The sequence below is a fragment of the Hydractinia symbiolongicarpus genome, chromosome 7, assembly GCF_029227915.1.
Source record: "Hydractinia symbiolongicarpus strain clone_291-10 chromosome 7, HSymV2.1, whole genome shotgun sequence".
NCBI classification, from domain to species: Eukaryota; Metazoa; Cnidaria; class Hydrozoa; order Anthoathecata; family Hydractiniidae; genus Hydractinia; species Hydractinia symbiolongicarpus.
Window position 1 is genome coordinate 5,860,931 of NC_079881.1, and position 15,020 is coordinate 5,875,950.

The window sequence follows — 15,020 nt, forward strand, 5'->3', positions numbered from 1 at the left end:
TGTACATAGACTGTACCATCGTAACTAGCCACTCATCCACACCTAATTTTCTCATAGCCCACCAAATAACTTTACGTGGCACTCTATCAAAAGGCAAAATAGAGATTCTTTCTCTTTCCTAAATACTTTTCCTGAAGCTGTCTGAGTAAAAATATTGCATCTGTAGTGCCACGCCCTGGAACAAAACCAAATTGCATCTTACCTATATCAATTCTTTCTCTAAGTAACTTATCAATCACTCTTTCAATAAATTTCATTACTTGATCAACCAACTTCAAACCTCTATAGTTACCCCTTTCTAATGCATCACCCTTGCCCTTGAAATAGTTCACTATTACACTCGACTGCCACTCACTCGGAATAGCACCATCCTTTATAATCTGGTTAGCAAGACTTGTAATAAGCTCAACTCCAATATATCCAGATGCTTTTACCATCTCTCCAACAATACCTGATACTCCTGCAGCCTTGCCAATCTTCAATTTCCTAATAGCCTCCACTACCCATTCTGTCTTGATCTGCATAGCTGGCCCTTCTTCAACATCATCATCAGACAAATTATCCTCGTCCCAATCAAACTCAGTGTTAAGCAACCTCTGTTAATGATTCTTCCAAGCTACCCTTTTCTCCTCCTCTGTGCTATCCAAAACACCTTCATCATTACGTATACACTTCTCACCTACAACATCTTGATTAGTCTTCTTCATTTGCTTTGCTATCTTAAATACCTCATTGCACTGGTCTTCCCTTCTTAACACATCTGCAAATCTGTTTCTCTCTGCTTCTGATTTTGCCTTATACACTGCTGTACGAGCGCGCCGCTTAGCTTCTAAGTAAATATTTTTACTACCACCTGACTTCCACTCTTTCCAAAGTTTCCTCTTTTCCTTTATACACTGGTCAACCTCATTATTCCACCACCAGGTCTGTCTATGTCTAGCTGATCCTTTCGTCCACCCACAGGTATCATCAGAAGCTTCTAGAAGACAATTCTTCAAAGTAGTACAAGTACTTCTAACATTGTCACTATCACATTGACCATTGTGGGCTAACTGCTGAACTTTTGCACTAAATTGTCTTGCTACAATCTCTTCCTTCAGCTTCCAGACTTTTCAAGGGGGCCTGTACTTTCCCTTGGCTTCTTTAACACTCTTCAAAATAATATCACAAACCAGCAACCTATGCTGGGAAACACACTCTTCCCCCGATATAACTTTCACGCCCTTCACTACTTTCTTGTCTGACATTCTAACCAGGAAGTAATCTATCTGTGTCTTACAACCACCTGACTCATATGTTATCAGCCTACTCTGTCTCTTACTGAATGATGTGTTGCAAACCACCATGTCCGTTGCCATTCCAAACTCAAGCAATCTCTCCCCTTCCTTATTTCTGCTCCCAAATCCATAGCCTTCATGCACACCTCTATAACCTTCAGATGACTATCCAACATGACCATTAAAGTCGCCGCCCACCATGACAAGTTCAGTGTCTCCAAACTTTGATGTGACTGCTATTAACTCATCATAAAACTTATCTTTATCTTCCTCACTGAGTCCACACTGTGGAGCATAAACTGACAGAAAAGTGACAATCCTATTACCTATCAAAAACTTTATCACTATAATACGACTATTAACACACATAACATCTATTACTTTTTCTACCCACTTCTCTGCAACGAATATGCCAACTCCTCCATATCCATCACTATTACCAATCCAAAAAGCTTATACCTTGTCCTCCTACCTTCCACAAATCTCACAGAAGCTCCTCTCCACCTGACTTCCTGAACACAACACATATCAACAGATCTACGTTCTAACATTTCAACTACTTCACCTGCTCTACCTCTCAGAGTACCAACATTTACACTAGCCATCCTCAACCTAGTGTTATCTACCTTGTGATGTGATAGCTGGGTAACGGTCTGACGATGCTCACACCTGACATCTGTCCTACCGTGCGCGACACCTTCACTCCTTAGAGTTCCAGCCCCGTTTACGCAGTTTGTCTGATCAATTATTCTTACATCCATTAATAAAGAGTTTTGGCATTGTTTTACAGCTGGATGCCCTTCCTAGCGCCAACCGTTCACAGACCGGATTGGGTGTTTATTAAAGTGACACCATCACTATGTGGCATTTTATGGGACTTCAACAATCGCCCCTTTAAACTAAGGTATGGTGGAGGACGTTCACCTCCTCTCTTGTCTCCTAAAGAGACCCTTAAAGAGACCCTTCACCTAAATGTGGGTAAAAAAAGGATTTTAATGGTTATTTGCTTTCCTTGATCTTTTTCATACTAAAAGTATTTTGTAGTGAGAAGTTGAGTTAAACCATAAACATAGAAAGCCACATTAAATTCAACAAAATTTACAAAAGCAATATAAAGTACTTTGAGAGTATTAGGGAGTGTACATGTAAGACTCCTTAATAATAAGCTGATATATTTTTGCAAAAATAAGTTTTTGTTGCACAGAATAACTTACAGGAAGAAATTAATGTGGAAGAAAAGTTTGTGAACAAAAGATTTCATTATAAAGATTGTGGAAGAAAAGAAGGCGGGATAAATGATTAAACGTTCTTATATTTGAGACCGTAAATGTTACATTTTTCACACAAAGACAAACATTCTCATCTTTTTTCAACATGTACCTTATTCCCCAAAGTGTTTGCTTTTTTTGTAAATATTAGGAATAAAAATTAACCCAAACAATAGTCATTTAAAGGTGCTATTTGACATTCTTTAAATCCGCAAAAATTAACGTATATATCAAAGTGGATATGTTTGGAAAAATTGTTAACAAAGTCACAAAGTGCAATACTTTTTTATGTGTGAGAAGACATTATAGGGTTAAACACCTTACATTTACTTTGTTTTTAAAAATGGTATATAAATTTTCTTGCTGATATATTTTGTATATGATATATTATTATTTTCTTCCTAAACCATTAAACCATTTTAAGATTGTTTGAAAATAATTATTTTTTGCAAATCTACTAGTAATTTTACATAACTCGTATTTATTTTTAACCCTTGAAATAAGTTGCTCATATCTCAAAGTTTACAATTATAAAAAAATGGATCAATTAACAGACATTAAGGAAATCAGTTTCCATTCTCATTTACTAACGTTGAATAATGACTGCAGCAAAAACATAAATACCAAGACTTAAAATGCCATCAAATGGTAAAACGTGAAAAAGTAATCATTGAGAAAAAGAGAAGAAGCAAAAAATCCTTTTACCTTTCCACAAAATTTCTTTAAGGAATAATTTTGTGAAATAGGCCATTTCTAGTAAATTTGCAAGGATTATTTTTTCGATTTGACCTTTTTGAGAATTTTTTCTCAAATAAATTTTTACAAATTTAAGTTTGCCAAATTCCCAAAAATTAATCAACTCAAACGGTTCCGTTTTATTTGCAGAAGACAAGTTTAAACAGTATAATGGTGTTGATTAAGTTTTATTATGAATATAAGGAAATTAAAAATTTTGTGTCTAAGATAATATGTAATGATATATAGTGATCTCAGCATGCCAATGTCAGGAGTCAACTTAATGTACATAACAAACTAAAAAGCTATATGCACCGCTTTTAATTGAAAGTTCGCTGGACACCTCAAATGTCTTTTAGTTCATCTGCATTAAACATCATCTATTAATACAAACATACCGTAAGTGTGTAGAGGATACTTTTGTAATTTTTTTGATTTGATAACCTCTTGCGTATAGCTTTAATTGCATCTTTTGGTCTAAAATAAAAAAAATAATAAAAAAGGACACAAAAATATATTAGTAGATTAGCAAAGGAAATTGTCTCTATAAAGGCTTAATATTTTAACACTATGTCCAGGGATGAAAGAAGTTTCAAATAAACTATTGGTTTAGAACAGAATAGCTGTATAGCATTAATTCTTTGTTAAGTTTTTTTATAAAGGGAGATTTAAAAAATGATAATCAAATCTTTCCTGGAAAATTAATTTTTAGTTTTGTGTCAAGCAAACAAAGCTATGTACAATTGTTTTGAGGGATTTTAAGGGGTCAATAATGTTACCGTCCAAATTATAGTGTCGATAATAAAGGTTTACTTAATCTATGCAGATATGCATTAAGATACTTTAGCATTCTAGCTAGCAATTTGATTCAGGTCATTTTTACTTCATTCTTTAAATACTACATACCCATCATCTGTTTCGTTGATGATATCACAAATTTCAATGATTAGAGTCCAGTCTTCTGATGGAAGAGCCGAGTCTGTAGCTTTCTCTATGACAAATATAATATCAAGTAATTACTAGGTGTAAAATTATATATTTTGTAAATGTTATTCCTTCTCTCCAGAGTAGCTGAGGATATCTTTTACAAACGAACCAGCAACCACTCTTAAATAATACACATATTACATCTATCTGTGACAGGCAAAGAGGATTTTTTTCATTTTTCTGCAAATGGAATATCTTATGCCTTATTTGTTAACTTCTTTTTCTAAAGTCATTACAGTGCACTTTAAATTGCATGACATCATATTAATGTTGTGTAATTGTTTATCTAACGGCTGGCACATCATTCAAAATCTGCCCTAAATTAAGTCTTTAAGATGCACATCTTGAATGTTCTTTTTTAAGTCTTTAGACTTTTCTTTGTACAAAAAAACGTCTTAAAGGTGCTTTTTTTAATATGTGCAAAAAAATCTCTGTGGTGACTGAATTTTATTATAACACTACAACTAGAATATATTTAAGTGCATTTTGGAATTTGTTGTTGATGAATCTTCAGAAATCATACTGTTTTCTGTTCAAGGTAACTAACATTTAGTACTAATTTTCATGGTAGCAGAGAAAAATGGCAACGTCGGTGTCATACAATAAAGCTCCTCCTCTGCTATCCCAAAGTAAGAACTATGAGGATTGGAAGAAATTAATTGGAATTTGGACGGTGCTTACAACACTAGATAAAAAGAAACAAGGACCGTCCCTTGTACTTACTCTTGATGGGAAATCACAGGAAGCTGCATTGGAACTTCCATCTGAACAAATATCATCTGAAGACGGAGTTAAGAATATCTTAAAGAGGCTCGATAAGATATATGCAAAGGATAAACTGACAGAAAAATTTGATGCAATTGAAAAATTTGAGACTTATAAACGAACAAAAGAGAAGAAGATTCGAGATTTCTTAACAGAGTTTGAAAAGAGGTACTATAAGATAAAGGCTTACATCAATTACCCAGATGACCTGCTAGCCTATAGATTGTTAAAGGCTGCTAATCTTGACAGTTCTCATGAAAGACTCATAAAAGCAACAATAACAAACTTAGTTTATGATGATGTGAGACAGAAATTGATAAAAGTATTTGCCGAAGAATCAATTGATGATGACTTAGACAGTAGTATGTCCTCCATCAAAATCAAAGCAGAACCATCGTTTTATGCTAATGAAGCATACCCAGACGAGTGTCAACAATCATCATCAGATGAAGAAGGGATATATTACACCAAACGTAATCTAAATCAAAGATTTGCATCATCATCAAGATACAACAAAAAAGGGAATACATGGCGCCAAGATAAACATGCTTCTCGACCCAAAGCAGATGGCACAAGAAAACCTACTAAAAACCCACTTGACAGGAATGGTCGTGTATCTCGATGTGCGATATGCGAAAGTGTTTTTCATTGGCAACAAGACTGTCCGGAAAAGCAAAATGATACATACATGGTTCATGAAATCGTCCTTTTCAACGAAAGCGATAAACCAGGTCAACTCAAACATCTAGTATCAGAAACATGGAATTGTGGCCTACTCGATTGCGGTGCCAGTAAAACCGTTTGTGGGGATGTTTGGTTAGATCAATACATAAGCTCTCTATCTGATGAAGAAAAGAGGGAAGTAAAACATCACCATAGCAAAAGTTTATATCGCTTCGGAGACGGTGAACAAGTCCAAGCTTGTGGAAGAGCATCTATTCCTGCTATCATTGGCAACACAAAGGTAAAAATAAATACAGATGTGATACCAAAAGTCCTACCCCTGTTACTATCAAAATCGTTTATGAAAAGGGCCGATATGATTCTTGACTTCCAGAGTGACACTGCAAAAGCATTGGGAGAAACTGTTCACTTGGCCACAACCTCAAGTGGACATTATACCATTCCTTTGACTCGACCGCGTCAAGTAATTGCATCAATCGACAAACCTTATGAATGCAATTTTGTTTTTATCTCAAGGGAAGACAACAACATGACTGTAATCGCTGAAAAACTTCACCGACAGTTTGCTCACCCATCTCTCAATCAACTCATGTCATTGATCAATAAGGCAGGACCACCATGGAACAACAATAAAGAATTGATATCAGAAGTAAAAAGAATTGATAAAGAATGTACAACATGCCAAATCTACCGACGATCACCACCTCGCCCTGTAGTAGGATTACCCATGGGATCTAAGTTCCTTGAAACCGTTGCGATGGATCTAAAATTCTACGACAAGAAAATCATCCTTCACCTAATCGATCTCTGTACTCGCCTATCTGCTGCAACAATAATAAAGGACAAAAACCCGACCACTGTTATTGAAGCAATACTAAAGACATGGATATCTGTTTATGGCTCGTGTGATAAATTTTTAGTCGACAATGGCGGTGAATTTGCTAACTAAGAGCTCATCAATCTAGCAGAACAATTTGGCATCACAATTAAGACAACTGCCGCGGAATCCCCTTGGTCAAATGGTATTGTTGAGAGACACAACCAAACACTATCCAACATGCTAGACAAGGTGCTCAATGATACAAGTTGCAGCTTGAATATTGCTCTTTATTGGTGTGTAAATGCAAAGAATTCACTACATAATGCACACGGTTTTACACCATATCAATTAGCAATTGGAACGAATCCACGTCTACCATCACTAATGGATGACAAACCACCAGCCTTGTCAGGAAAACCAGTAACGCAGTTAATGAGAGAGAATCTGGAAGCCCTTCACAAGGCTCGAGAAGCATTTATTGCAAGTGAGCACTCAGAAAGAATCAGAAGGGCACTATCTCACAACATTAGATCTTCAGGAGAAACCAAATATCTTACAGGTGATAATGTTTACTATAAACGGAACGATAGCAACGAATGGAAAGGTCCTGGCACTGTGCTTGGTCAGGACGGCCAACAAATTTTGATCAAACATGGAAGCTATTACGTTCGGGTCCATCCTTGTCGTGTAAAATTGGTACATGATGGCAGCTGTGGTTCATCAAAAAAAACGACAGAGGCAGGGGACAACACCTTCACTGAGGAACAACCACCTAGATTCCAAGAATCAGAATCAGAATCAGGATCTGGCAATGAAAATGAAGATCATTCGTCTGAAAAATCAGAAAATGAAGATCAATCGTCTGAAAAATCAGAGCCTTTAAACAATGATGCACCAGCTCATCAGACACAGCCAATTTCTGCTGAAGCACATAGCATGCTGCCGAGGGAGAAGCCGAAATTAAGACCGAATCTTTGTCTAAAGTATAAGGACAATGGTGGGGAATGGAAAAAGGCTAAAATCATATCAAGAGCAGGGAAAGTTGGAGGCAAGCATGATGGCTGGTTTAATGTAGAAACAGAAACTGGTATGAGGAGAGCGGTAAACTTTGCAAACATCAAGGATATTGAAATCAATGATGACCCTTCAGAAGTCACTCTGATCACCAACAGCAGTGAAGTACTGTCAGCAAAGTCAAAAGAACTACAGTCATGGATTAACAATTCAGTCTACATCGAGATACCTAATGAAGGACAAGAAACTATGAGTCTACGATGGGTTGTAACACCAAAGATTATTGATGGCCAACCTTCAGTTAAGGCACGACTTGTGGCACGTGGTTTTGAAGAAGTCCAAAATTTTAAAACAGACAGTCCAACGTGCTCTAAGGAAGGATTGAGATTAGCATTGACGATAATTTCATCCAAAAATTGGATGTTGAATTCTCTGGACATCAAAACAGCATTCCTTCAAGGAAAGAAGATTGACAAAGAAGTCATTGTTCTGCCGCCGAAGGAGGCTAATACCAAAAACCTTTGGAAGTTGTCAAAAACGGTGTATGGTCTTGCTGACACAAGTCGTAGCTGGTACCTAAAACTGCGAAGTGAATTAATTCAACTCGGTGGAAAGCCTATTGAACTAGATCAAGGAATATTCATCTGGTCTTCAAATACATTGATTTTCGGAATATTGGTATGTTTCGTTGATGACGTGATTTGGGCAGGAAGTTCTACCTTCGTTAATGTGGTATCAAAGTTGAGGAGTATCTTCAAGACCAGTAGTGAACATATGCGACACTTCAAATATATTGGTATTGACCTCGATCAAAATGAAGATGGAACAATCACCATCAAACAAGCCGATTATATCAATGAGCTAGAGCCAATCACTCTCAGTATGGAGAGAATAAAATGCTCTAAGGATGAACCAATCAATGAAGTTGAAAGATCTAAAATGAGACAATCAATTGGGAAGCTCAATTGGTTGGCATGTATGTCAAGACCAGAAATTAGCTTCACCGTAAGCGATGTGTCATCAAGAGTAACAACAGCTACTCTAGCTGATATTAAACTCATCAATAAGACGATAAAGTTCTTGAAATCTCAAGATTGCCACATTACTGTGCCAAAACTTACCTTGAATAACCTAAGCATCAAGGTTTTCACTGATGCCAGCTTCAACAATCTCGAAGGAGGTCAAAGTCAAGGTGGTCATATCGCCTTCTTAACTGATGGTTCAGGAAAATCATCACCAATTTCCTGGAGCTCAAATAAAGTTCGTCGTGTAGTACGTTCAACTTTTTCAGCGGAGTCACTAGCTTCTGTAAATGGAGCTGACACAGCATTCTTCTTGGCTAAAATGATTGAAGAGTCTTTAGCCGAAAAACCTGAAGTTGTATGTTTAACTGATAGTAGATCACTCTTCGAATGTGCTGGTTCAACCAAGGCAGTATCAGACAAACGACTCCGAGTGGAAATAAATGCCTTGAGGCAGATGATCAACAACGATGAAGTCACCCTACGATGGATCGATGGAAAACATCAAATGGCCGATGTGCTGACAAAGAAAGGGGCATCTCCTTTTTCCCTGATGGAAGTTCTCAAGTCAGGGGATTTAACATTGGTCATTGATGGTGAAAAATAGACATTTCACCATTGTTTGTGTTAAAAAAAAAAAAAAAAAAAAAAAAAAAAAAAAAAAGGGATTGCAAATTTATGTTATAATTGCTCATAGAATTTTGTTATTGAAAAGACGTTGATTTTCGTTGATAGACATCTCGTTGATAGATTGTTGTAAAAGGGACATTGAGATTGACATTTATTTTCGGGAGATAGCTAACCATGAGATTATGGCCTGATACTGTGAATGCAATTGATACGAATTTACAATCAACGAAAAGAAGAAAAGAAGGGAGATTGATACTTTTCCCTTTAGACAAGATATTAACTAATTAAAGTAATAACAAATCATAGCTGTGGAGGAGCTTGAGTTATACCAGTGATATTGTTTAATGGTTACATTGGAGAACATTTTTAATTGCTAATCGTCGTGTTAATGATATTAATAGTGGTGTTATTGAGAGTTAATTAATTGTTTGTTTTCACTTGGATTATTTGACTGGAGAAATTGTTTTCTGTTCAAGGTAACTAACATTTAGTACTAATTTTCACATACTTCCCTGTATCACTATTTGTATACACCAAGATAGGACTCTGTATAAGACCAAGTATAAAAAACCAAAAATAAGTATTGATGTTTTCGGAAATTTTAATGTTCTTTTTTTATTTTAGAGGTAATTGTACCGAAGTATGCCGTCATGAAGAAGGACACATAAAAATCCCCATATTTGTTTCACTTTTTACTGTACAAGAGATTTTAAAATGAAAATCTTTTTTAAGTCGAAAAATAAGGTACATAGAAACAATGGATTTAAATGCAATGGGAAGATGTTTGTAAGCTCAAAAAAAACCCTGGATACACTTGCATAATATCATTAAATATATTCTATAATAAAGCTATAATTTTTCTGCAATATACTTATAATTTGTTATAATATCGTTATAATTCATTTAATTTCATAACATCATTGCCACAACAACGCTATAGCACATAGACAAAAGGATTTTAAGCCAGATCACCAACATGCAGCAAATTATGAGTTATGACGCACATGGCAGGTGTTGAAATTATACATATTATAGCGATAAATTATAACCATCTTTTAAACATATTTTAAGAAAATATATTGATAATATAAGGTATATTTCAGAGATATTATACAAGCGTATCAGGTCCTTTAAAAAAAATTAAAAAAATGAAGAAGGTGTTTATAGGGTTTGGAATAACAGGTCACAATTCACAATTTGCAAATCAGAAATAACTTTGCATATCTTTGCAAATTATTAAACAAAGAAAATGTTAAACTAGCTATCAATCCTTTGTATCACCTATTTCTAAAATGGTTGTTGCAACAAAATTACTAAGGGATCAATGGAAAGTGGCCTACAGTGCTCCCAAACCGTAACTCTACAGTCACCAATGTTTTCCAAACTGACTTTAAATTTCTACCAAAAAAGGCTTCAGAAAAGTGGACATTTAAGATCAAAATTATACTCACTTAAGATGCACATGAAAATCATGTTTATTAAAACACATTTAACTTGGAGACCAGAAAAAGATGATTTTTAAGATGCATAATAAAGATATCAGAAAAAAAAAATTTGAGATCTAAAAAAGATGCATTCAAGAAGCATGAAAAAAGACCTCTAATCAAAACAAGAATTGTGTGGTCTAAACATGCATTTTCTTGTGACAGGGGTGTTATAAGTCTTTCTCATAATTTTGATAAAAAACATATTGAAAGATATGTATACTGTGATAGTATCATAAGCAAACTTTGATATACAGGCTTTTTCAGGAATATTTGAGTAGGTGTACAATGATTCGCACGTGCAAATCAAGTAACGCGTGCAATGTTAAATGCATGTGCAAAGGATTTTACATGTGCGATACGGGCTCCAAGGTTAATTTTGGAGTGCATTCATTTTGCGGTAGAAAAGTGAAGAACGTTTTAAATCGTGAACCCCAAACATGATGATCGAGTGTCTACTGGTATAACGACTATCACAATCTTAACTTCCTTTTCTACATGTCCGAAATAGTATGCTATACTGACATTTTTATATTTATTGTTTATTTTTTAAGTTCGTCACAAGCAAATAGGCAAAAATATGCTTTGTTTTTAAATTAAAAAAAAATCTTTATAAAAAAATTCATTCAGAAAGTTCCGATACACTTTAACAAAATTTATACAGAAAAAAGAATTATACGGCTCATGGGTTTCGTTTTTAAAGGCATAAAGAAAAAAAACATTAAATTCGGTCATGGTATGGTTTCCGATTGTTTTGGCAAATGAAGAAATCATCTACAATTAAATCCATGATAAAATGTCTATTCCGCCTGTAAGTACAGTTTTGCAGACTTGCTTCATATGTGCTCCGTCGGCGTTCACCTCTGCATTAGTTAAGAACAGCATGGCTGGATTTCTTGTGTAAGACCTGGTTACCAGCAACGAAGGGGCCAGGCAAAAGAGATTTATGTCTACGCAGTTCTTTTAACTAAGTCAGGATTCGGTGAATTAGCTAGGATGGTCAGGTTGGCTATAAATAGGCTTTCTTGTGGATTAAAAGGACCAGGACTATTCAATAATTCTGACATCTAAAAGTGTCCGACCAAGATGGAAATTGGACGTTTTGTCTGACGAGTCTTCAAAAATTATTTCGAGGGTTGCCATCGCATGTTGCAAAATGGGTTTATTATTATATTCAATATTTATTTTTCAGGCGTGCGATTAATCACACGCCTGAAACGATTTAGGCGTGTGCCAAAGCGTGCTTGTGCAAGGCACGCCTCTCCTGAAAAGGCCTGGATATAATTTGCTTGATAAATATATTCTTGGATCTGGGTTAACATGCTTTCTGATCATTTTCAACAAAAATGACCAACATATTTAAATTCAGCACTAAAATTTATGGAAACATGCAAATTTTCAAGTTCATACACTAAGTACAACTGCCTCTATTACAGGCCATTCCTTGAGACGAGTGCGATCGCACACGCACTCACCCGCACACTGGTAAAAAAATTTACGAGTGCTTTTTATCGCACTCGTAAATTTTTTCTTTTTCTAAAATATTATAGAATGATGAAAAGGGCTATTAAACCTAAAGTAAAAATTCTGTTTTTTTATGTATTTTTTTAGCATAAAAATAAACAACATAATATTTATCACGGGTTGTCTGTAACAGCGATGTACGAAACAATCTTTTCTAATGTTTATAGAATTTTGTTATCTATTTATATCTCAGCAATCACAGTGTGCACGATAAAATGAATGGCGGCAATAAAAAGGAGATAGTTGCGTGTGTCTAATTAATTGTATTTTATATTTATTTTTGATATTCTCTGTGGCCACCTGTTGCTTGAAGGTAGCGAACATAAAAAAAGAAAATTATCATCTATACTATTTATCTATTTATTTTAACATCAATATTTTCAACAGGAATTAATAATTAAGTCCTGGGCACTAGGTTGTAAAATACATGTCAATAAACCTAAAAATGATACCTGCTATATTGCTCTATTACCAGAAGCAAATCATTTCAATGTGCTCAATGTGATTGCAAAGATATAAATAGATTAGAATTACATTCAACACAAAAGAAAAATAATCTCCAGCATTGTGTTTCAGAGAGAGCTTATAACATTAGCAAGCAATAGAAAGTAAAAGCAATTTCACAACATTTTTTTGAATAGCAGAAAAAAAGATGTTGTGCAATAATTGAAATGTATTTTTATATTTTTACCACCAGGTGGCTGAAGAAAACACCTTCTTGGTGTCCCACAAATATAATTGTTCGTACACAAGAAGAGTATGACGTGAATATTCAACTTTATGCCCTTCAAAATAAATATTAAAAAAAAAATTGTTTTATTCATACACAATGAGAGTGCACAACTCAAAATTTTCCTTTTCTATTACTTTTAATTATATATTTCTTGCAAGACTTAAACCTCATTTCTAAACAGCTTGAATAACATATAACGTTGTGGTAAACAAAAAAAGTTAAGTATAAATCACACTTGCAGATATTCACATCGCACTTGTAAATTTTGCTTAGGAGTGCGATTTTTCACACACCATAGCACTCGTAATTTTTTAACGGGTGCTTTTTGTAGCTCTGGCATAGTTTTATTCAAGAAATGGCCTGCTATTAGTAGCCAAAATTTTGATGTTTTATGAAGAAATGACGTTTTATGAAGAAATGACCACACAAATTAACTGCAGTGAAAATTTTTGACTGCAGTTAGATATTATGCACGAACTCTTATAAAATTTAAAAACTTTAAATTTCAAAAATCCTGTTCTTATAATCTTTTGGTATTCTAAATTTCCATGTTATATAATTTTTGCTGATAAATCCAAATATTACACTCATTTTTCTCAAAAGTTCCTTGTTTTCTTTTTCAAAATTTGATAATGTCAACCCAGATCCGAGAAAATTAATAAAGTCACACAACTTTGTAATACTTAAAACATTGTCATATGGCTGAGTCGATGAAATTGAAAGTGGTGATTTTCATTTTCAGAAATAATTCGGCCAGTTTGTGAATAAATGGAGCTAGTTCGGGAGTTGTCTGACAAAAAGCATGAATTTTTTTAAAAGACGGCCCAGCTCAGCTTTATATACACAGGCGTTTTCAGCAAGTTGGCAACTTTGTTAGTGAGCTGGGGTGATGTTCCAGGCAATACACCTTTACAATAATTCAGGAAAACTAACACTCCATCGCAGCTTATTTAGCGATCGGAGGATTTTCTGGGCTACCCACTTTAAATATTTATTATTATTATTATTATTATTATTATTATTATTATTATTATTATTAGGAGGTAAACATCACACTTTAAGTTAATTAATGAGAAAACACATTTTTTCGTGATAACTTTTCTTGCCGTGTTTTGTTTTTTTAATGAAAAGTAGCTACACATAAGTTGTATCTTATTATTATTAACGTTTCCTGAAAATTTGAAAGAAATTGATACGACGGAAGTTAAAAAACTGGAGAAAACACCCTTTTGTCTCTAATAAACTCTTATAAAAACACGATTTTTACCTCCTTTTTTCCGATATTGTAAAACGATGGAGAGCCGTAGGAACGCATGTACAATTGAATTATCGTAAACACCTTTACGTTCGCTTTTTGTCCGATTCTGAGTAAAAACTTGCCCTGTTGAACTGGTATTATTTGCAAGGCTGTCTTATGGCATGGTGTATACTTAAAACTATGAACGTATGTAGCAGGTGGAGTTGCTATATCTGCACCCTAGTTATTTGTTTAGTTAGTCTACGTAATACACTCTAGGTACATTTCCGTGTTCAAAAGAATTGTGTATTGTTTTACGTGCATAATATTTACAGTGTAATTGGTGTTATCTCATAGCACCAGTAGTTTCTAATTGTTATACTGTGATGTGCCAAATGTTAAAAAAAATGTAGATTTACCAATTCTTTGGCCAACTGGGGTCGAGAAGGGATTCGAACCAAACAGACCAGCCATGTTGGAAGCTTCCGTGATATTTCTAGAACCTGACCACTCGTGTTCCTAATAAAACTGTGTTATCCACGGGAATCAAGGTTAAACGATTATAAACAATGACGTCATTATGTCTAAAAACCATTGCCTTAAAATTCAAAACAAAAATTTAATTGTTCTTTAGGGGCATGAACTACACACATATACAATCGACAGAATGTTATTGTTTTCAACTAACGGAGCAGATGGGTAGGCTTACTGCTGACGAAATGATAGTTTCAGGTTGTTCCTTTGAATTTTTTAGGCTAATTCACAGTTAATTTAATGTTGTTATATTCTACTTAACGGGTAACTACTCTGTATTTTTATCCGCATATATTTAAATCCCAC

The 15,020-nt window shown here is 34.7% G+C and overlaps 1 protein-coding gene across 1 annotated transcript in view; it reads right to left on the minus strand.

Annotated features, from left to right (window-relative positions):
- LOC130648921 (TOM1-like protein 2) overlaps positions 1-14,751 on the minus strand; it is a 22,625-nt gene extending 7,874 nt beyond the window's left edge. Inside the window, exons 1-3 of the mRNA XM_057455050.1 lie at positions 14,600-14,751; positions 4,187-4,271; positions 3,679-3,757 (exon numbers count right to left, since the gene is read on the minus strand). Coding sequence (XP_057311033.1) covers positions 3,679-3,757; positions 4,187-4,271; positions 14,600-14,654 — 219 coding nt within the window. The 5' untranslated portion in view covers positions 14,655-14,751. The remainder of the gene's footprint in view (positions 1-3,678; positions 3,758-4,186; positions 4,272-14,599) is intronic.
- Between the last annotated feature and the right edge of the window lie 269 nt (positions 14,752-15,020).